The sequence below is a fragment of the Glycine max genome, chromosome 7 (assembly GCF_000004515.6).
Source record: "Glycine max cultivar Williams 82 chromosome 7, Glycine_max_v4.0, whole genome shotgun sequence".
Lineage (NCBI taxonomy): Eukaryota > Viridiplantae > Streptophyta > Magnoliopsida > Fabales > Fabaceae > Glycine > Glycine max.
This window is the reverse complement of record NC_038243.2, coordinates 39,845,573-39,867,062: the sequence shown is the minus strand read 5'-3', so window position 1 is coordinate 39,867,062 and position 21,490 is coordinate 39,845,573. Positions and strand designations below refer to the sequence as shown.

Here is a 21,490-nt window from a genome sequence, read left to right as displayed (position 1 = left end):
ATTTACTAAATTCTAAATTTTTTGAAAAGATGAGACTCTGATAGGCTTTCTTTAGACCTGTGAATTGTTTTGATTATTTTTTCCCCTAGTTCACCACTTTGAGACTGAATGATTATTTCTTTTTGGTCCTTGAACTATATTGTGTGAATTGTTGATGTGAGGATAAAGGGGGAACTAATTCACATTGCAGGTTGTGCTAGTCAATAAATCCTAAGTCCTTTTCTCAAGTGAAATCAAATAGAAAAAGGGGTTGATGAATTATTGTATCCCAAAGCAAATAAAAAAGAGAGAAGAAAAAAGGATCAAAAGTTAAATGAAAAAGAAAGGTGCAAAAATAGGTAGAAGTTTTCCTGATTTCTGAGTGTTTTCATATGATTGAGTGGAACCATTTATTAGCCTATTTCTTTCAATGCCTACCTTACATTACATGTTTGGCCCTATTACAACCTAACATGCCTCACTTATTTGGATTTATTTTAGTTGAGTTGATTGATCTACAGAGTTGTGAACTTATTCTTTGAGTTGTGATCTTGAGTGTAACTCTCTATCTATATAACACTATTTTGTGTTAGTTTTTGTGTCATTTTGCATGCATTTTCTTCTCAAAATTCATGTTTGCACACTAGTTATGTATTACAAAAGTAAATCTGCTCAATTGAGTGAAAAAGTTGGAAATTGTATGATTTTATAAAGATTTGAAGACTTTACACTTGATCAAGGTTATGGTGCATTTACTACAGTAGTGGTAAGCAACACAACCACAATAAAATGACAATAGCCCTCAGAGTATCATCAACGATGAAGGTCATGGTAAACTCACCATGGTCATGGTCAATTCAGGAGGGTCATGGTCAATTCAGGAGGGTCATGGTCAACCAAGAGGGTCACATTCAACCCATAATGGCACAGAGCTTCAATGTCACTTCCAACCACATCCATAGTAGATTTACCATGGTTGTAGTGCGCCCTTTCAAAATGATATCTTTAGGAAGCAATATATAAGTCTCTAGACTTTGTAATTTTGATCCTTTGTTCACTTTCTTTTTATGAATTTAAGAGAACCTTAAGGGTTTTTTAGAGCTGTTAAGAGTAGACAACACTGGTAGGACAGATCATGATCATCACTCCTACCTATTAGTATGTCTTTGCTTAGCTCATATAAGATTGCTAGTTTTGCTTTGATCATGAAAGACTCGTCCCCCTAGTTCGGAGGTTATGATGTAATTGTTCAAATATACTCCTTTCCTTATTCTTAACGGAATTCCTCATTGTTTTATGTTAATTAAGTTTCTTCCTTGGTTTTACTATTTATTTGGAATCAAACATTCTAATACCTAATAAATTATATAGTAGTGATCATCTGCATGTAATTGGTAAATCTAGGTAGAAAATGTTTTGTATCAAATTACATGATCAAACTGTTTAGGTAATCTCAAACATATTAGTTAATCATTCATAAAATGGATTTTATCCTTTGACTTAAATTGATAGATCGATGATCATTGGGGTATTAATTTATGTCAAAGAGCATCTTTTGATTGCAATGGGAGAAAATGGGTATTAGTGAGACATAACTCTTGGTCATTCTTATCGTCACTCAAAGCCTCTCTTTGAATTTGTTTATTTGTTTTCTTCTAAAAACCAAAACCATAAAATATTTAAATTAGTTTTTTAATCATCTCAACAGCTAGTTTAATAATCTCGACTAATTGGGAATACAACTGGTCGACTTTTGAGTCCACCATTACTACTATGTTGGGTACACTTACCCTTGTGCAAGCCTTACATGTTTTATACATACAAATCAAATAATTATGAGTAGATGGTCACTAACACGTAATTAACTATGAATTAGAGTGATCAATTCTAATGGAAAAGATAAAACAATAAAACAATACAATTAACTAAATAACATTAGAGAACTCAATTAAAATATGGAATTAGAGTACATGAGTACATCTACATCATACTCCAAGCTCTAGGGGTTTAGCCAACCATGGTTGCAGTACATTCAAAACAACATACAAAATGGCATAAAGAATGAAAGAGATTGAAAACCTTTACAGATTATGATCCCAAACGTTCCTCCTGCGGTCCTTTACCGATAACCCCCTTAAGAATTCCCCAATTGCTCAAAAATAAAAGACAAAATTCAAAAATTAAGAAATAAAAGTCCTTTAAAATTAAAACCTAAGCTATTTTAAGAAAATGGGTCAATTTTGTCACTCAGGGGTAAGCATGGCCCTTGCTTAAGTATGCACGGGGTTGTGCTTAAAGTTCGGAGCGCTGACCAATATGTATGCCTCGTGCTTGGAGGTTGTGTGTGAGTAAGCACAACCCATGTTTAGCTAAGCACGAGGTCATTCTTCAAGTTCAAAATGTTGGCCAATAAGCATGCCTCGTGCATGGGGGTTATGCTTCCAAATCTAAAACAGAGTTTGATAAGCACACCCTGTGCAAAGATTAAGCAGGAGTTGTGTTTCATGGAAGAAATCAACTTTTAGCTCCTATTTTATTCTCTTTCTTAATCCTTTGGATATTTACAAGGTTTGCATAAATTTAAAACAATTTAGACTTAAACAATTAATCCATATGCTTATTATCATAAAAATAATATAAAATACCCTGTGAAAATTTAGATCAAAATGGGGTTTATCAGTTGTTAAGTCAATAGTAAACAAAGGTTCTTCTTTTATCATTGGTTATTAACTCTAATATTTCTAATATTATTACTCAAAGGTCGTATGCAAACATGAATTTGTTTGCCTAATGTAACAAGGACTTTTGTATAAGCAAAGCATGTGTCATGTCATCTAAAGGAATAATTCTACTTGTGCCAAAGGAATCACACAAGCTACATTTATTGGATAGTTATGTGTAAAGTTAAAGTTATTTTAGTAACTTAAGTGGTTACATTTGATTGGATTTCATTTTATATCAAAATTTTTATTAGAAACTATAAGAAATGTTGATACTAAATGATTTGATAAGTGTATAATGTGCATGTTAACTCAAACTATTGTTTTAAATTCAAGCATTCCATATGAAAATTTATATTCGTGCTTATGAATAAGGTGATTAAGTCTATAGTAAACAAATGTTATTCTTTTATAATTGGTGGTTAACTCTAATTCTTCTAATATTATTACTCAAAAGTCACATGTGAACAAGAATTTGTTTGTCTTGTACATCATGGATTTAACTTGTATGAGCAAAAAGTGTATCATATCATTTGAGATAATAATTCTACCTGTACCAAAGAAATCATGCAATCTATATTTACTGGTTAATTAAGTGCAAAATTAAGATTACATTAATAACTTAAGTGGTTACATTTGATTGGATTTCATTTTATATCCAAGTTTTTATTAGAAACTACAAAAAATGATGATCCTAAATAATTTGATAAGTGTATAATGCACATGTTATTTCTTGCTATTATTTTAAGTTTAAGCGCATCATATGATGAAATTTGTATTCATGTTATGAATATGGTGGTTAAGTCTATCATAAACAAATATTATCCTTTTATTATTGGTTGTTAACTCTAACATTTCTAATATTATTACTCAAAGATCATATGTGAACATGAATTTGTTAGTCCAATGTATTAAGGACGCAACTTGTATGAGCAAAGCGTGTGTCATGTCATTTGAGGGAAGAATTCTAGTTGTATCAAAGCAATCACACACAAGCTACTTTTACTATTTAGTTATGCACAAAGTTAATGTTACTTTAGTAACATAAGTGGTTACATTCGATTGGATATAATTTTACATCCAATTTTTTATTAGAAACTACAGAAAATGTTGATCCTAAATTTTTTAATAAATGTATAATGCACATGTTAACTTGTACTATTGTTTTAAATTTAAGCACACCGTATGATGAAAATTCATATTCATGCTATGAATAAGATGGTGAAGTCTATGCTAAAAAAATATTATCCTTTTACCATTGGTGGTTAACTCTAATTTGAACAAGAATTTGTTTGTCTTATACTTCATGGACTAAACTTGTATGAGCAAAGGATGTATCATATCATTTGAGAGAATAATTCTACCTGTACCAAGAAAATCATGCAAGCTACATTTACAGGTTAGTTATGCGCAAAGTTAAGATAACATTAGTAACTAAAGTGGTTACATTTGATTCAATTTCATTGTACATCCAAAATTTTATTAGAAACTACGGAAAATGATATCCTAAGTGATTTGATAAGTGTATAATGGACATGTTAACTCTTACTATTTTTTTAAACTTAAGCACACCATATGATGAAAAATTGTATTTATGCTACGAATTAGGTGGCTAAGTCTATCATAAATAATGGTTAACCTTTTATCATTTTTTATTAACACTAACCCTTCTAATATTTATTACTCAAAAATTGCATTTGAACAAGATTTTCTTTGGCTTATGTCTGAAAAACCAGAGTTGTATTTGCAAAGCTTGAATCATGTCATTTGAGGGAATAATTCTACCTATATTAAGGGAATCATGCATGCTATAGTTATTTGTTAGTTATATGAAGAGTTACGGTTACATTAATAACTTAAGTGGTTAAATTTGATTAGATTTTATTTTAAAGTCAAACTTTCATTATAGACTTAAAAAACTGATAATCCTAAATGATTTGATAAATGTGTAATGCACATGTTAACTTTTACTATTATTTTTAATTTAGGCACATCATATGATAAAAATTTGTATTCATGTTGTGAATAAGGTGGTTAGTCCTCTAATAAACAAGGTTATCCTTTTATCATTAGTGATTAACTTTTATCCCTCTAATATTATTACTCAAAAGTCACATGTGAACATGAATTTATTTGTCTTATGCATCAAAAATTGAACTTATATAAGAAAAGTATGTGTCATGCTATCTCAGAATTTTATCATACATGGATCACACAAGCAACATTTATTGGTTAGTTATGTGCAAAGTCAAGGTTACTTTAGTAACTTAGGTGGTTGCATTTGATTGAATTTCATTTTACATCCAATTTGGTAAGTATATAATGCACATGTTAACTCTTATTATTGTTTTTAAATTTAGGCACACCATATGATGAAAATTTGTATTCATGCTATGAATAAGGTGGTTAAGTCTATAATAAACAAAGGTCATCCTTTTATCATTAGTTGTTAACTCTAACCCTTTTAATATTATTATTCAAAAGTTACATGTGAACATGATTTTCTTTTATTGCATTCCCAAAAGATTGAACTTGTATGAGCAATTCTTGTGTCATGTCATATGACAAAATAATTCTACCTATACCAAGGGAATCATGCAAGCTACATTTGTTGGTTAGTTATGCCCAAAGTTAAGTTACTTACATTTGATTGGATTTCATTTTACATCCAGATTTCACTAAAAACTATAAAACATGACGATCCTAAATGATTTGATAAGCATATAACAAACATGATAACTCTTATTTTTGTTTTAAATTTAGGCAAACCATATGATGAAAATTTGTATTCATGCTATAATAAGGTGATTAAGTCAACCATAAATTATTGTTAACTTTGTTCATTAGTGGTTAATAGTTTTATTGAGCGTCATGTAGTTAACTACATATGTAAACATGGTCAACTACATATGTGTGCTTAATAGTATTTTTTTCATTTTTGAGGTATTCATTGTTCACTTATCATTTATGGAGACTATTTAATAGTTACAAATGAATGCAAAAGATAAGATGATAAATAAAGAAAATATAAGATTTATGGAGATACGATTAAAAAAAGAGAAAGAAATATTTGGCCAACCAAATCTGTTATACAATCTCATACAATCTAATAATCTTATCTTAAATTTCATACAACATTTATATAAGGATATACAATTCCTTTTCTTCAAATCACATAGACGATCTCTCTTGACAAATAGGAGATTAGTGGGTTGCTCAATGACTATTGTTAGCTTATAAGCTTAGTCACCTCAATTAATGATACATTTCTGACTTCAATTATTGCTAGTTGTGACAAACTTATTTTTCCTTTGTAAATCATTCATTTACCTTACTATTTTTCTCCTACCAATTGCTTCTTTCTTTTCATTTGCACTCTTTCCCATTAAGATGAAGCATCTTGTTTTTTGGTTTCCACTATTTTTTCATTTTATGACCCTTTGTTTTGAATGGATCATCTAGAGTTGGTAGATTGAAGCACATCTCCTTCATATCTTGGAAAAAACTAATTGTATAATTCTTATTCTACCCAAGTCAAGAAAAAATCACAATAAATACAATTCCCCAATGCCTATGGAAATAACAACATCAATGTTTTCTTAAGATGTTCCACAAAGAAAACAATACATATAATTGTTTTCAACACAATGGCTCTAATCACCAACATTGATTACCCTATCTAACGATGTATATAAGTTATCCATTATAATCAGGCAGAATTAGAAATTTTCAACTAGTACATTAACACTTATAGTAGTTTATCATTTATCATCTTCACTATGTAGGTAACAAAAGATAAAGAACAAGATGGCTAAGTCAAACTTCAGACCAAGTTTATATTGACATGAGAAACTGCATTAAAAAATCATTGCTAATGTCTCGACATGTATTATGATGCATGTCAATCCTGATTTTTTTTCAACTAAAAATTTGTATTCTTGCAATTTTCATTCTTCTAAAATAATAACACACATAAGATACACATACACACTAGGATGACTTATGTTAAATATAGACAGGACCTGAAAAACCTTCATAAGCCATAGTTCTATCATTTTTCAACAAGATATAGAACCACTTCCCATGAGTGCATTGCAATCATATATAAACAAGACAGTTCAAAAAGAATAAGAAAGAACGAGAAAGTAACTTGGTTGTAGAAATTGAAAGAAAAAGAGTACTTATAAGAGAAGAAATTAAGTTGGTAAAATGAATTAAGTTTCTCCATCATAAGTTAAAATTAACTTATTAAAGCTCCCTCAGTTAACTTCTTCAAATACTAATTTTAAATCACATGGGACATTTAATTAATCTCACTTTCTTATTTTCTTCTCTATAGATGCTTATTGAAAAATTTATCCAAGCCTAAAAGACATTTAAGACAAGAACAATACAAAAGTGAAGTACAAGGCATCAAATGAGAAAATGAAACTAAATAACCAAAATAAAAAAAGAAAAAAAAACATTTTGGAAAACAAAAGGAGTGATATATGATAGGTTATGTATTTGACACATGCATGCAATGTTTATTGGCCTTACGATGCTTCTTGACGGTGATTAAGATGATAACCTTGGCGGAGACAGAGGAAGAATCGATGTTGTTCCTTTTTCGACTCACAACATTTTCACCCTTTGCCACTGCTTGTTTGCTTGCTACTAACAATGAGTGGAGAAGAAGGAGTTGTGTGTTGTGTTGTGTTGTGTGGCTTGTTTTGCCGAAAAAACTAGAAAAGCAGGGAAAAGAGAATTTGGAGGTTTTTTTTATATTTTCTCCCTTTTCCCTCTTTCCATTTTCTTTAATTTCATTTATTTTTTTCTTTTTCTTTTATAAAAGTTATTGAATAATTAATTAATATTTTTTTATTCCGCATCAGGGTGTCTAACGGTAGTTGAACACTATTTGAGTGTTTGTTATGTTGGATCGAGTGGCCTCAGAATAATTAAGAAGGGGGGTTGAATTAATTATTCCTAAACCTTTACTAATTAAAAAATTACTCTTTTAAGGCTTTTACTAAATTGTTAAGAGAATGAGGAGTAGAAGAGAAACTTAACAGAAAGTAAAAGCGGAAATTAAATGCACAACGGAAAGTAAAAGAGTAGGGAAGAAGGAGACAAACACACAAGAGTTTTTATACTGGTTCGACAACAACCCGTGCCTACATCCAGTCCCCAAGCGACCTGCAGTCCTTGAGATTTCTTTCAACCTTGTAAAAATCCTTTTACAAGCAAAGATCCACAAGGGATGTACCCTCCCTTGTTCTCTTTGAAACCCTAGTGGATGTACCCTCCACTAGAACTGATCCACAAGAGATGTACCCTCTCTTGTTCTCAGTTAAACCCAAGTAGATGTACCCTCTACTTGTACCACAAAGGATGTACCCTCCAATGTGTTAAGACAAAGATCTCAGGTTGTTAAACCTTTGATACTTTGTGAATGGGGATACAAAAGAATTCTCAGGCGGTTAGTCCTTTGAACACTTTTGTATAAGGGAATGGGAAGAATCAAAAGAATTCTCAGACTGTGTCGTTTTGAATTCTTTGATAAGGGAGAAGGGAGACACAAAAGAATTCAAGCGGTTAGTGCTTTGTTCTTTTGGAAAAGGGAGAAGAGAGACACAAAAAGAATTCAGGCGGTTAGTCCTTGGCGAATTCTTTTTGGCAAAGGGAGAAGAGAATGAAAAGATTAATAGCATAAGTTTTCAAGGTTTAGAAAACCAGAAAACTTCAAAAAGCTTTTGGTACAAAGAAGAAGAAGAAGTTCAAAGAGATTTAAGGCTTGTAAAGGATTGTATGAATAAGTGTTCAAGATTGATTGAATGAATGAATTGGAAAAGATAGATTGGAAAAGTGTATTCAAGATACTTGAAATGCAAAACAAAGTCTTGCTTTTATAGATTCTTCATGCCTGGTCAAGACAACCATTTAGAAGAGTTATAACTTTTAGAAAAACTTAAAATCAATTTGAAAAAGTCAAAAACCTTTTAAAGAGTTACATCTTTTGATTTATTCAAAAAGAGTAACTGGTAATCGATTACCAAATCTGTGTAATCGATTACACAAGGCTTTTATGTGAAAGGATGTGACTCTTCACATTTGAATTTGAATTTCAATGTTCAAAGGCACTGGTAATCGATTACCAAAATATTGTAATCGATTACAGCTTTTTGAAATTAACTGGAACGTTGTAAATTCAATTTGAAAACTTTTTCAAAACAATTTTGCTACTGGTAATCGATTACAACAATCTGGTAATCGATTACCAGAGAGTAAAAACTCTTTGGTAAACATGTTTTGAGAAAAATCATGTGTTATTCAATTTTTGAGAAAACCTTTTCATACTTATCTTGATTAAGCCTTCTCTTGATTCTTGAATCTTGAGTCTTGAATCTTGATCTTGATTCTTGAGATCTTGAATTCTTCTTGATTCTTATCTTGAACTCTCGAATTGTTCTTGATTCACTTGAGTTGTTCTTTGATTGATCTTTGAGCTTTTTGTCATCACCTTTGTCATCATCTTTTGTTATCATCATTGTTATCATCAAAACACCTTTGAATCACCTTTGATTCATCATGAAGCTTTGCTTCTACGTGCTAAACATTTCTCATTGAGAAACAAGAGAGATGACAGCCGAGACCCATGTGTGTGCAGTGCAATTAGGGTCCCTGAGTTTCTTTTGTAGAAATAAGTCAGGTCGAACCTAAACTGGTTTCTAAACAAGCCAAGTTTTCCCATCAACCCAGTTCGAGCACAAACTTGGGTCAAATCTGGTAAGTTAAAATCCATTTTGGTTTGATTCGATCTTTTTGCACACCCCTAAAGCCAACCTTATAACTCCTACTTTGTTGGATACATGTAACTTTGTGTTATACCAACTTCACTCCAATGGAACAAAAAGTTTGTTGTGGTAGAGTTTTGATTATCCTACTAATGGTTTGGTCCTTGAGATGAATTTAGGAGTCAACTACCAAACTAGTCAGAATTGGTCACTAGTTTCATGGTTGGGTGAATTCAACTCAACTCTTGGGGCATTCAGTCTTGAATGGGATCCCAAAAGAAGGGAATTGGTCATCAAGTGACGAGGACAATTTTGTTGAATAAGTGGAGAACTGAGAAATAATGGATTCTTGCACAACACGCATTATACGATTGTCTCAAATGAAAATGAAAACTACTTCACAATTACAACTTCAAATGAAGATCTTACAAGATGGTCTCTTTTAGAGACCTGACAGTTGATAAATTAGAATGGAGATGATGGTGTTGCAAGGGCTAATGTGTGTTATGGGTACAACACAGATGGAGTGTGCCAAAAATGGGAAGAGATACCAACATGCATGCATTGGGGTGATGCATTTGAACACAAAGAAGGTTTCCCCATTTTAAACATGAAAAGCAATCTACTAAATTCTAGTTTTGGCCTAGCTGATTGCATGGCTATTTGCTAGAGAAACTGTAGTCGTGATGGATTCAAAAAATATTATGATGATTGAAATAGTTGTACATTCTCTCATTGGAATTCAACGAAACGTAATTTTTCAAGTGGGGGTGAAAAGTTTTCCATATTGGTAAAGAAGACCCATCGCGTAAGTCTACTATAATTTCACAACTTCCTACCCCACATTTTAATTTATTTTGTAACTTCTTTTATATTAGTAACACAACAAGGTTATTAATATTTAGGCTTAAATGTAATTTTAGTCTCTCTATCTTACTTAATTTGTAATTTTTGTCCCTTCATTTTAAAATTGAGATATTTGGTCCCCTAATTTAAAAAATTCACAATTGTGGTCTTCGTGTTTCAAAATAGAAATATTTGGTCCCCATACTTTACAAAATTCACAATTTTGGTGTACTCTTTAATTTTGTCTGTTTTATTTCTTACATTGTAATTAATTAAATCATTTATTAATGGCACCCTAAATGAATATATTAGGTCTAGGGTTCAACTGGACCAAAATAAAAGAAATAAAAAATAGGCAAAGTTAAGGATTTGACAAAAAATTGCAAATTTTATAAAATAAGATGATTAAATGTCTCTATTTTGAAATAGAAAAACTAAAATCATAGATTTTCTAAAATAAGGAAACTAAAATTGTAGATTTTTTAAAATAGGAGATCTAAAATGTTTCAATTTTAAAATGAAGAGACAAAAATTACAGATTGAATAAAATAGGGATCAAAATTACATTTAAGCCTAATATTTAAAACTTTAGTTACATATATAGTATGTAAATCAATGATAGATTAGGAATTACAAATTAAATGTAAACGCCACATGCAGGTACAAAAAAGTGGATATGAATAACTACTGTAATAGTAGCTATTTTGTTTTGGATATGCACTTTTATTCTGTCTTTGACCTTAAAGAAAAGGAAACAAGTGATAGGAGGTTAGTTTTCATCTTATTTAGAAAACTTCTCCATAAGTATTTATAGGAGAATAAAATCATCAAAACACATTTATCTTCTCCATAAGCAAATCAACTTTATGTATCTTAACTTATGGAGAAGTTGAATGAAAAGAGTTTCTAAAAAAAATACAAATTATATAAGTTGATTTTAACTTATATGAGAATCTCAACTTATTTATTTTCTTTTTCTATAAGTGCTTATGAAAATTTTATCGAATCAAGACAAATATATATTTAATAAACATTATTCTAGACACTTTATTAAGCATAACCCCTTGATTTTCAATCTTTATCCTCACTATTTCATCTAAGCATAGAAGAAAAGAAAAGGAGTGGAGGCTAAGATGCTAGATTTAGCAACACCAAATAGATTTTATGATGTCAAAGATCTTAAAGATACCAATTCAAGAAGAGACAAGATCCAAAAGTATTTAACTATACAGCGGTTCTATTGGCAACCAATGATTTTTCACCTGAAAACAAGTTAGGATAACGACGATATAGACCTGTTTATAAGGTGACATGAAATCATTGACTGTGCTGTAACAAGTTTGTTTTAAAGGACTCATGATCTTTCTTGTTGTAACTCTAAGCAATCCTACCAATTGGGTAAGAAGTTTCCATAAAAAGACTTTCAGAAACATCTAGACAAGGAATTGTGGAATTCAAAAATGAAATAATGCTTATATGTACACCTAATTGGATTTTGCATTCATAAAGAAGAGAGGATTCTAATTTAAGAGTACATGCCAAACAAGAGCTTGGATTTTTATCTATTCGGTAATGAATCTGTTGGATTTTATTTAATTAGTTGATGTTAAGACATTAAAACAATCGTTGTTGATTATCATGTAGCAACCAATGCTCCTGTGTAGAAAAACTTGAGTTTTTTAACTGAACTTTTCAATAATTATTATGGATAATTCATTGGTTTATGCTTTCCTATCTTGAGCATAGTATGTCTTGTGGCATATAACTAATCTGCTTTACTAATGAAAGGAAGTAATTTTGATTTGTGACCCTTGTATAGTATATATTCTAACACATATTACCTTGCTTCCATTAATAAGATTGCAAAAGAAGCAAATTACCTGACTGGAAGAAGTGTTTCAACATAATAGAAGGGATTTCTCAAGGAATACTCTATCTTCGTAAGTCTCGAGACTCAAAGTTATTCACAGAGACTTAAAAGCTAGTAACATACTTCTTGATGAGAATATGATGAACCCAAAAATTGCTGATTTTGGCTTGGCAAGAATGTCTACACAACAACAATCCACAAAAAATACTAGTAGGATTGTTGGGATATAGTAAGTGTTAACTGAATGAATTGGTAAAATGAATTCTTAAGTATATATACAAGTCATTTGACAGCTATGCTCAACAAATTACAGTGAAGGAAATATATTAACAGTAAGCTTTCAAAACTTTATATGTAAGTTTAGTATAAGTAAAGTTTGTATTGTCAAGTTATTAACTAATTTTACTTGCAGTGGTTACATGTCTCCTGAATATGCCATGGAATGAATTTTCTCTACAATGTCTGATGTCTTTAGCTTTGGATTATTGCTTGAAATTGTTAGTGGAAGAAGAAACACTAGCTTCTATGATGTCCACCACCCTTTAAACCTAATAGAACATGTATGCGAAATTACTCATAGACTACTTTTCTCTGAATACTATTCACTTTGTCTAATTTGATTAAAATTCTAACAGACATGGGAGTTATGGAATCAAGGTGTGTCTCTACAATTGAACTCACTACTGAACGATTTTTTTGATCCTGACGAATTGAAAAGATGTATTCATGTTGGTCTCTTATGTGTAGAACAATATGCAAATGATTGACCCACAATGTCTAATATCATATCAATGTTAACAAATGAAAGTGCACTAGTTAGCTTAATTACCTCATATACCAACTTTCTACGTGGAAAGAAGAAGCTTCAATGGGAAAATATCTTCCAAGGAGTTATGTGTTGACTCTACTAATGAAATTACTACTTCCTCGTAAATATAATGTTGAAGCCTGACATATTTATTTCCTTGTTTCTAAATATTTCCTATATTTAATTTACTTTGTTTTTATAATTAAGACAACAAATCAATATTTTTTTTGTCTATAATAATTATTACTAGGTTAGAATTAATTAGTAATTCTATATATTTGTAATATCCCTATATAAATGTTGAAAATTCCTCCATAATTAAAGTTGGTTCACATTCAAGTAAACATATAAATTCAAATACATGAGAAATTGAAGAATACATTCCAAGGCATGCATAGGAAGTTGTGGAACACTTTTTAAGGGCTTGCAATAGGTTCCTTTGACCTTGAGACTTACACACTCCACTTAGAAAATTGAATATTAGAGTTATAAGGAGCTTTGTGAATGTAGCTCATTTATTGGCATTCACCACTCACTCTTGAAGGAAGTCACACCCCTCTCCTATAAATAGGGAGACTTGTGAAGAGTTGAAGCATCCCATCTCATTCCAGCCAAAGAGTGAGAGTGAGAAAGAGAGTTCTTGTATTATTCTTTGAGAGAAAGAGAGTTCTAATTTCCATCACATTGAGAGTTGAGAGGAATTTTAAATTATCCTTATTGGGTGAGGTTGAGAGATATTATTTTGTATTAAGAGAGTAATTGTAATCCTACTTTTAAATAGTGGAGATATTTAATGGCTTGATCCCGTGGTTTTTACCTTTCACATTGAAAGGGTTTTCTGTGTTAAAAATTCTTGGTGTCATTTTTCTTCTCTCTATTCTTATTTTTTCATTTCTGCTAAGTGTCTATTTTGAGTCTACGAAAAGAAAAATAGTGCTGGTGTTTTCCAACAATGAAAACTATCAATGGTGAAAGTAATGAGCAGAGGTTGATTGCTCTTGAAAGATACATTTAGGAAGAATAGGTTTCAAACGATTGACAAGAACTTTGGAAATAATTTTGTAAAAGACATTACATAGAAAGATAGGGCAAAAATCAGGCATACTAGAGGGATTATTATTAATTTGGGATGAGGACAATTGTTGTACTTTTACTTGGGGTGGAAAGTTTCTTGCTTCTAACCAAGATATGCCAGTGTGAAAAATTTTAGGACCACAAAGATGCCGGAACATTTTGAAAAGAGCTAGATTTAAGTCATCTTGTCCATGGATTTGTGAGAGTTCATCTGGAAAGCAACATTTTCAAATTCCTCAATTGTAAAGGGTGCCAAAAGAGAGTTATTATCATAATTAGAAACACAATGTGAGAATATTATTAATGATTGTCATGAAATCATTATAATTATTATTAACACTAAAGAGATTATTGAAATAAGAAATATGTATATCACACTTTTTTCTATGGTCATGGACAACATTTCCATTACGATGAGTGAGAGAAGAAATAAAAGTTTGACTTTTTCCTGGAAGTTGCAAATGAATGGAAGAATTTTGAATTAACTTCACCAACTTTCTGCCTGTGTATCTTTGATCTTTGATGCAAGTAAGTTTTTTCTTGAGTAATAAGAGCACCTAATTTAGCTTTGATCTCCAAAAAGGTTGCGGGATCTTAGGCATCGTTTGAAAGACAAGAAACCTCCAAATCTCTTTTACAAGCTTCAATTTGTTCTTAGAAATTTTTGGGAATCCTCCTTCCCCATCGTTCATCTCTTTGGAACAAGAGAAACTTTTCCACAAAAATTATCAAATGGGGAGTTATTCTAAACTTCCATCACCACCCCATTCAACTCGATTTCAAGGAACCAAGCATTTTCAGAGCGAATATGTTTTTGAAAATGTCTTCTCTTCACGTCATTTAGCTTCATGGTGATTGGAGAATGATCATATTTTGGTGACAACCCATTGAGTATTTTGAAATTTGGGAAAAGATCAATCCAATCCAAAGTTGCAGCCCCTCTATCCAATTTCTCCTTTATCCCATCATTCTCCCCACGACTTCTATTCCAAGTAAATTGGTAACCCTTCATGGGGAGATCATATAGGTTGCAGTCATTCAAGGTCTCACGAAAGCCTCTTATTAACCACATGGGGTGATCAATCAAGCCAATTTTCTCATCGTCGGAGAGTAAGTCATTAAAATCCCCAAAAGTTAACCAAGGGAAAGAAGTATCATTGGCTAGGTCACACAGCAAATTCCATGACTCTTTTCTCCTATCTCTTTCTGGGAAGCCATAATAACATGTTAATCTCCAAATTGGGTGTTTGATCTGATGAATAAAATTTGAATAGTAATTAATTAAATGATAATCATATTGTTTTTTCTTGGAAAGGAGCTAAGCTACATTCTCTACCAATGTCATTGACTACAAAACAAAAGTCAAAAAAAGTTGAAATCTTATTTCTTCAATTCTACTAGCATGAACCAAGGTTTCACAAAGGGAAAAAAAAACATCTACATAATACAGTCACACCAAATCATAAAGAATTAGAACTATTGTCAGGTTGAGATTTTACCTTATCCTTTATGGGTTTTTTACTCACTTTTCACATGGTAGTCACCAAGTAGAACCATCGACTCTGATACCTATTGTTGGGGGAACTGAGGGGATAAATACCGGAAAGATTTACACCAATAGATCATGAGCAACCGTCTTAACGTCACACTTTAATCTAAAATCTTAAAGCTCAGGTTTATGTGTCTTCTCCTCACTTAATATGCATATGGTGTTCAACTTTTTTATTTTTACCTGATATAAGATTTCACCTCACATTTATATTTCAATTGTGCCTTGTAAGTCTCCATATCGGGGCTCACCATTAAAAAAGAATTTTTAAAAACAGGTTTGGTGGTGTAACTTGTGTTGGGTTAGTTAGTGTTTGCTTGTGCATGGTTGTCTGCACGTGACTTGCCTCATTTGGCTCAGCAATAACTATTTCTTGATTGCTAATGATTTCCTCATTCATATTTCATATCATCCTCCATTGATTCCGTAATTGGCACTGAATGTAGCAGATTATCTGGACAATCAGGTTCGGATTTTTTGAAAATGTTTGTCATAAATTCTAACTATTTTTGTTCTCCTTTTGATTTGCATTAAATGCATGCTGGAATTATTACCATTAATGTCAGAATTAATGCCGTCGGAAACCGCTGGATCCTTAGCATCGCCACCCTCTCTCAGCCACCGAGAACCTCCCGCGCCACCCATATTTTGTCCTTTAGCTCTCAAATTTTGTTCCACAGGCACTACTATCATCATTGTCAAGGACAAAATCTTCATGCAGTTTTCGTCAACATGGCCTAATAAGCCACATAAGTAACAGTAGGAACCTCCTTCGCTTCTCCGCCGAGCTTCTTCATTTTCTTTTATTTTTTAGAGGCTTTCTGACATCTAAAAGAACACAAAAGCGCATGTAATTAAGGACGTAAAAAAATTTGTGTTGTTTTTCTCATCATATTCCAAAAACTGCCCGATATAATTCATTTAAAACATATGGTTTTAATAACAGATGACTTTTGTCTCATTTCAATTAAATTAATTTTATATATTATAATTTTAATTACACATCATTTCGTTTTATATTTTATTTTCCTAAAAATTTTAACAGGGTCATTTATCATGGAAATTAATAAAACTCACAAAAAGAAATTACAGCGGTAAAGAGTTACAATATTACTTCGAAAAATCATGTTTTTTTAAAACATGTTGCAAAAGGTTAAAAAATTGAATTTCAAAATAAACATAAAAAATAAAAAACAATTTAATTTAATTATCTCATCATCTATTTATTTTATGAATACAAGTTATTTTTACATCAATTATCCAAATTTAAAATTAAAGGTAATAAAAAAATTAATTCAGAAAATGCATTAACCAATGAGTAATCAAATTATTTAGTCTAAAAAATTGTTTATAAATTACAACAGAAACAATTAATAGGAATTAGTAGGTGTTTTATTTTTTTCAATTAACAGTTTTTAAATGGATTCAAAGGCCTCATAAAACAAATCTTACAACCTAGACAAAAACTAGTTATGATGTAAAAGAATAACAATAATAACTTTATTCTCATCCTGTACAATTCAATCACGGTATAATGTAATTTTCCCCTCCTAGTCTAGATCTCAATGCGTAAAACTTATTGGGGCATATTGGAATCTACAACAGAACGTGTTCGGTATAGTCGTAGTACATGGCAGGTGACAACCTATGCACAGCCTCGAGATATACCAGATTTGAGTCAAGCCCCACAGTACATGGAAGGATTTCTAATGTAATGGATACTGATGGTTACACAAATAACTTCTCTTGCATATCTCAATGCGCATTTTGTTGGGGGAATGAGTTGTTTAGTAGATTGAGATTTATCATCAAGTCACCCATATGCGAAATATGAGACAAAACATATTCGCAACTATCATTATCCCTGATCCCTGATTTAAATGTACTCATCACCTTGAAATGTATCCTGACAAAACTGAGCCACAGATTTCATGGAATGCCAAACTGGATAGAGGGATAAGTGCTATAGGGTTCTAACAGCAGTCTGGTTTGTACATACGCAAGAGCACTCCACTTGTTTTCCAAACAACCTTTTCTCACGGTTAATCATCAATTTAATCAGGGGTAGTTTTTTCGAAACTTGGCGCCAAATCTCATTAACCGTTCCATCAGGTTCTTCGTATTCAAAATATCGCTTAACCTGAAACCAGATAAACTATATTAAAGCCAGGAATAGCAGGGGGGAGAATAAAGGTTTAATTACCTATTTAGTTCCTAAGTTTCCAAACTTTTCCCTTTTAGTCCCTATAGTTAATAAGTGGATTTTTTAGTAAATGAAATTTACATTTCAAAAGATCCATACTGTTAAAATAAGTGCTAGAATAATGCTCTTTACCACTATATTTTTCATATAGAATTCAGACAAAGTAAAACATAAATTGGAGCTACTTTCTAGGACATTTTACAGTTTCTACTTGAGCAACGGGGAGAAAGCACCAATGTATGCAACCCAAACACATCAGAATAAAAGGATTCAAGGGTGGCATTAATAATATAGAAGAGAGAAGCAATGACAATCTACTGCACTAATTGCCTAATTCAAATTAACTATTGAAGATCTAGTTTAATACATCATGAAAATGCCAATCACTATGGATTTCACTTAGCATAAAGATGTATAAGTGTTATGCATTTATTCAAAGACTAAGTTTAGAGGGGGGTGTGGAAAAAGGATTCTTGTTTACATAAAAGGGACATACTCCAATCAATTTTCACATATTATAAATACTATAGCAGGAAAACAACCAGAAATTAGTACACTCTTACTAATGAAAATTAACAATTAATTACTTCAGTTAAAAGATCACAATGAAGGGACTTGTTTTCCCACCAATATAACATGTATATGAATGAGGGAGAAAAAGGAATACTATTGGGCTAGTGGCTATGATAAGTAGCAATGTCAATCAAAGTCCACCGAGTATAATTCTATATAGTGATTGCGTCATACTTTCCAAGAGATTAAAACATGCAACAGGTGGAGTGAAAGACAGAAGTAGTAATAACACCCCCAGACTTTATTGCAAAAATAAATTATGCCAGCACTACTAACCTCCTTTAGCTCTTTCTGATATGCCAAGACTCTATCTGGGGTCAGTGCTCTCAATTTTGAGACCAAATATCCTGGCTTTATAGCAGAAGAAGTTTCTATAAATACAGCAAGCTTTCTGTAGTCTATAGTATCTTCAAAAGGCAACTCAATATTATCACTGACAATCACTGGAATGCACAAGCTAACTATAGCATCAAACAGTCGGCAGGCTGATGGAGTATCTCCTGCAGGATGTAAACAGAATTTAGATGTATGCATTCCTTGTGAAGCTGCCCGCCGACTCTCTCTGGATTGTGCTCCATGCTTTATTATGACATCCTTTTCATTTTCTAGAATTTTAAAGAGTATATCACGAATTTTCCCTCCCTATAAAACAGATGAGGACAAAAAGGAATCAATACAACAAGAAGAATGAATCGTCCAAATCAAAGGCCAATATTCTGGTTATTTAAGCATATGCAAGGAAAACAACACTCACAACATGATGCTCAAATGTTTCAATAAAAATACAAAGGGAAAACTTATTAATAGATACTGAGAACTAGGGGTACTAACTGCATACAAGACCACCAGAAAGTGCAACATTATCCAAGCCAATTTTTTAGGTTACCCACGTATATCTTCCTGCAGAGAAAATGCTATCTGAGGCACTGTTTGAGACATTATCGGACAATAAATGTGGACACTTCCTCCTATAGGGATTTCAACCTTGGTTTGCCTTATTGTGGGGATTAAGCCCTTGAGCTAAACTCAATTCCATTGGATTTTAAAGAATGTATTGTTAATACCAAGGAAACTCTTACAAAAAGATACATGAGCATAATAATTCTATACTTCTAATTACAAAATCAACAATTGATACCATGAAGGTAAAAACAAAATACAAAAGAAAGCTTGGTTTTGCAAACAGTCAGCAAAGAAGGAAATTTAATGCATAGGAAACTAAAAAGGCCAGAACACAAGGTATGCAAAGATCTCAACAGAGGAGGCTCCAAGGTAGATGCCTAAATAAAATGCTAAAATTGAGTTGAACATAGTAAAATAAGAAACTGAAAGATTTCATGGAATTTGTTCGTTTGGAAATTTCCCAAAAAGCTAATCATAGGTTCTTCTCTCCATCGGAACAATAGGGCCGTTATGCTCATTACTAAACTTGTTACTAGCACCATAATATCAGACTGGGGGTAGATTAGAATTAGAGATTGATAGAAAAGCAAGGATATGGGCTCACTGAATCTATCATCCTTCAATTTCCTTTTTAAAACTACATTCATAACTAAACTAAGATAAATTTTCAAAAGTTCATGGCCGAAGTCTCCCAGCTAGATCAAAATTCATTGGCCTTTCAGTAGCAAGTTCATTCCAGCATTAATTCTAAACACAAGCTAAATTAATTATTTCCAATGTAGGTAGAACGAAGGCTTTCAAAAACATCAACAACCGCAATATTGGCTGTGGTGTCAAGATTTTTGGGCTCTCAGCAACCGCAATTACGGCGACACAAGCTGCATATGTTTGCAATTTTTCACAATGTCAAGGATCCCAACAAAACCTTGACCATGACCACAATTTAAAACCACGGTAGAGCAACAAACATCAAAATTACACATCAACAATTCATCATCTCAATTGAAATCTATGGTCATCACCAACAGAATAGAATGCAATACCTCTTTGCGATACCGGTTTCCCATAAAAAATAACAAGGTGTTACGATCTTCAACACCGGCATCACCCTGGTAAGTTCTGATACGGTGGGAGTAGGGCACAACCACATCCTTCACCAGCGATCCCTGGTCGGGTCTCAGCCTCCCAAAATCCGACACCAGCAAGACAGCGTTCCTTACCCGATCGATGACCCGGTACATCGCATTCGGATCCGAAGCCACAATCACGTGATCCCTCCCACTGTTCCTCTTCCAATACTCCTGCTTCTCCAGCCACTCCACCAGCGCCTCCTGGTTCTCCTCGTCGCTGTAAACCGGTTTCTCCGAACCGGAATTTGACCCGGGCGGTCGAACCGGGTTCACAATCAAACTCAGCGACGAGAAGAACGGCACGAAGAACAAATCCGCCTCCTCGGGATCCGCGACCAGAACCACGGGCGAGCCCGAGCCTGCGCGTTCGGACTCGGCTCGGGAGAGATCCGCGAAGAGGTACCACTCCGCCATGTGCTGGTGGCCGGGGTACTTGGGCGCCGCCGCGTCGTCATCAGGGGTGACGCGTGAGGCGCCACCACGCGCCAGCGCGTGGTGATGGATGACGTCGGAGGTGAACCTGCGGGGAAGATCGTAGAGGAAGACATTGATGGCGGGGGATTTGGTGGTTGCGCCGGAGAGGAGAACGGAGGAGGCGGAGGAGAAGGTGGCGGCGGCGTCGAAGGCGGAGGAATCGGTGGGCTGGAAGAAGGCGTTGAAGATTGCGTAGAGGACGAAGAGAAGGAAGAGTGTGGCTAGGGTTTGCTTGAGAAGGGGTTTTCGAGCCATTGCGGAGAAAGTGGTGCTGAAACGGGAAACAAAAGTCGGTGGTTTGGGTTTTCTGGCTTTGGCTTTGGCTTCCTCGTTCATGTTTTTGGAGTACGGCATCATCGGCACTTTCTTCAACTTACTAAATGTATGCATAATAACTAATATATGCGGCTCTGTGAAGATTATCCAATTATACCATTAGATCTCTCTCCACCTTGCATTAATTCGATTAAATTGGTCCGTCTTATACACTACATTGTATGAAATGAAATGTTGATGCAAAATGGGTTAAAAATGAAATGGGAGGGGAGGGTGCAATAATAGAGGGTTATGGATTATTGTATTATT

At 33.0% G+C, this 21,490-nt stretch overlaps 1 protein-coding gene and 1 pseudogene across 1 annotated transcript; one reads left to right on the top strand and one right to left on the bottom strand.

Moving 5' to 3' along the window:
• Positions 1–821: 821 nt before the first annotated feature.
• On the top strand, positions 822–13,124 carry LOC121175205 (G-type lectin S-receptor-like serine/threonine-protein kinase At1g67520; annotated as a pseudogene).
• Positions 13,125–17,100: 3,976 nt separating this feature from the next.
• On the bottom strand, positions 17,101–21,426 carry LOC100783737 (probable arabinosyltransferase ARAD1). Its single transcript, XM_003528497.5, has 3 exons — positions 20,345–21,426; positions 18,675–19,040; positions 17,101–17,762 (listed from the first exon to the last, which is right to left on the bottom strand). The coding sequence occupies exons 1-3, from the start codon at positions 21,293–21,295 to the stop codon at positions 17,586–17,588; spliced, it is 1,494 nt and encodes a 497-aa protein (XP_003528545.2). The 5' UTR covers positions 21,296–21,426; the 3' UTR covers positions 17,101–17,585.
• Between the last annotated feature and the right edge of the window lie 64 nt (positions 21,427–21,490).